The sequence below is a fragment of the Corvus brachyrhynchos genome, unplaced genomic scaffold, assembly GCF_000691975.1.
Source record: "Corvus brachyrhynchos isolate BGI_N302 unplaced genomic scaffold, ASM69197v1 scaffold229, whole genome shotgun sequence".
Classification (NCBI taxonomy): domain Eukaryota; kingdom Metazoa; phylum Chordata; class Aves; order Passeriformes; family Corvidae; genus Corvus; species Corvus brachyrhynchos.
This window is the reverse complement of record NW_008240042.1, coordinates 838,966-841,769: the sequence shown is the minus strand read 5'-3', so window position 1 is coordinate 841,769 and position 2,804 is coordinate 838,966. Positions and strand designations below refer to the sequence as shown.

The window sequence follows — 2,804 nt, the reverse complement described above, 5'->3', positions numbered from 1 at the left end:
TAGTTGTTGTTTTGTTTGACTGGTTATATACATATATATATATATATATAGTAAAGAACTGTTATTCCTATTTTCCCACATCTTCGCCTAAAGGCTCTTGATTTCAAAATATAATAACTTGGAGGGAAAAGGGGTTATATCTGCCACTTCAAGGGGGGCCTCTGCCTTCCTTAGCAGACACCTGTCTTTCAAAACCGAGACAAAGTGATAGCAAACAATTTAGATGGGGTTTTTGTCATGGTGTGTGCAACTACACCTGTAATAAATGCAGTCTAGGATTCAGCAGAACAAAGTCACAAGTACAGCATTACAGTTCATTACACATTTCTTATGCTCCACACACCACTACCTCAACTTTCTCCTTAATGCATCCTGGGTTACTGTTCATACACCTTGGTGGATTACAATTTAACCTTCTACTTTAAGCTTTGCATCTTAAAGCAATCACATATTTATACTTCATATTGCTTTTCACTGTCTTGGGGGCAATAGGCAACAGAAACACACACACAAAAACGACACAAGAAGTTCTTCATGGTGAGTGCACAGTGTCCAACACCATACAGTCTTAACAAAGAAGTCTAAGAGGACTCAACATCAGACACAAAGCACTGTTGCCAGTCATACTGGAGTACTCACCAGTTCCAATTCCACTCACAACTGCACCATCAACAAGTCCTGTTGTAACAGCATTATTTGTAGGTGCATTGTGGGGAGCCAGGCTTGGCAAGAACAGGCACCTGTTAAACAGAGGATCAGTAACACACTGGAGTTTATGGAACTCAATGTAAGTGGAGTTAAATACAAACAAAGCATGGCCTAGGAAAATATACCATAAGCATACACACTTCATGACTTTATGTAGTAATGAAAAACAGAAATTAATTCTCAATATTGGTCATTGTGAGTCTAAATTATCTCTAGCAAAAGGAGCTTTGGCAGTGTATGCCTTTGGTGCAAAGGTATAGAGTTATGCCCTTGTGGCTCCACAGCACAGGATGCTCCCTTGTGGGCACCCGTATCTTGCACCAGCCTTTGAGAGTGGATCAGATAAATAGTCAAAGGATCTGGCAACTGCAAACTATGTTGTTCTTATCCTCAGCAGTATACTCTCACACTAACATCATATTCCACCAACTTAGCTATGTTTGGTCCTTACAAGAGTCACTGATGCTGTGGACACAATGGAAATCATTACAAGGAGAAAAGGTTTTAGATTTTTTAAAAATTTATAATAGAAGCCTTCTTAGGTGACTTGCTGAAATTCCAGGAATTCACAGCTGCATGATATGAGTTACTTCCAGACATGTTACCAGCACTCACAAATCTCCTGAAGCAAAAACAGTGACAATTCATTTTGCCAGCCGATTTCAAGTTCATAGATCTAGAGAATTTTCTTTCCTTTTCTCTTATGAAGGATGTAGAACAGAGCTTAGAGTAACATTCATTTTCATAAAAAAAGTCAGTCTCTGACTGTATTGGATATGAAGACTAGATGGAAAATGGGAGCTGCATCCTTGCTTTGCAGAACTGAAAAGAGAATGCAGAGCAGTAGAGCCCCCAAGTATCAATGTTTTTCTAGTCCATTTTTATAACCAAAAAGACAAAACATTTTCCTTAAACAGATGCTGAGAATGGTGTAATGTTTTCATCTTCTGAACAGTCAAATCATATTACATGATCCTCATAAAGTGCCTCACTCAGCAGGTGTTTAGTTAGAGAAAAACAGTAAGTGAGACTGGGTGCTAAAAGAAAAAAATGAGCTAAGCATGATATCCAGGCTCTGCCTCCAGTTAGTAATACTGGTTTTTTTCAGTTATTTGAACTCATCATAGCTGCCTTGTCTACTTTATTTGTATTTCTGATTTGCCCACTTTCACATTTTCACATTCTTCAGCCATTTTAAGTGGGTTTCAGAACATCTGGACCATGCAAATGTCATACATAAATCCCAGCAACCCTTCAAGGGTATGTTGGCATTCCTTCATTTTATAAGGGATGTGAAACCTGGAACTGAGAGGGTCCTGTCAATGATACATATTTTATTTACTTTCACACACGGCAAGCAAGCATTTTTTATCAAGGTATTAATGAATGAGAGAGTGGAAATTTATGTGACTTGAAGCATTCCTTTCTCTTCTTTAAAGAGTTCATTTGTTCCTCGCTGGCAAACAGCCTATTAAAAATCACAAGCATTCCTCTGGAAAAAAGGAAAGCAAGCAAACACCGCACTATGCCCCATGCTACTTAGAGAGCACTGCAGGACCTTACCCAAACCCTTCCAAAGACGTGTCAAACTCGATGAATGCCGGCGTCACCGATGATCCGTGAAGCCTGATATCATGTGGGGTTGTCATGGAGACCAAACACTTGACTCTCGTCAGGGGCACTGTGCTCCCTTCTGCTGGCTTGAGCAGGCTCTTGCTTATCCGATAGTGGCTGTCCTCGTGCACGCTGAAGACACTGTCAGGACCCAGACCCTCCATGGAAGTGACCATGCTATCTACAGGAGAAGTTGAGAAACAACACGGCACTGCAAAAGGGAGGCATTTTCAGGCTGTTTATTTGGACTTTCCAAGTCCAGTGGAATAGCTGGATGGTCAGTCATCATCAGCTAGTTCAGCCTCTCAGAAGATAATGAGTTGGGCAGCATTGCTTTGATTATAAAAATGCTCAACCCAGGCAGAAAGATGAGCATCTTGCACAACACACTACAGAAAGTTTGTGGTAAAGCCAAGAGGCTGTCCCATTACCTAATGTCAGCACAGTGTCCTTTTTGCAGAGGCTCCTCTTCAGATGCATTC

At 40.6% G+C, this 2,804-nt stretch overlaps 1 protein-coding gene across 8 annotated transcripts in view; it reads right to left on the bottom strand.

Annotated features, from left to right (window-relative positions):
- WDFY3 (WD repeat and FYVE domain containing 3) overlaps positions 1-2,804 on the bottom strand; it is a 122,151-nt gene that overhangs the window by 56,456 nt on the left and 62,891 nt on the right. For all 8 annotated transcript variants that reach the window (XM_017744150.1, XM_017744154.1, XM_017744152.1 and 5 more), the window contains 2 exons: positions 2,272-2,503; positions 640-740 (listed from right to left, as the gene is read on the bottom strand). In XM_017744150.1, the coding sequence (XP_017599639.1) occupies positions 640-740; positions 2,272-2,503 (333 nt within the window). The remainder of the gene's footprint in view (positions 1-639; positions 741-2,271; positions 2,504-2,804) is intronic.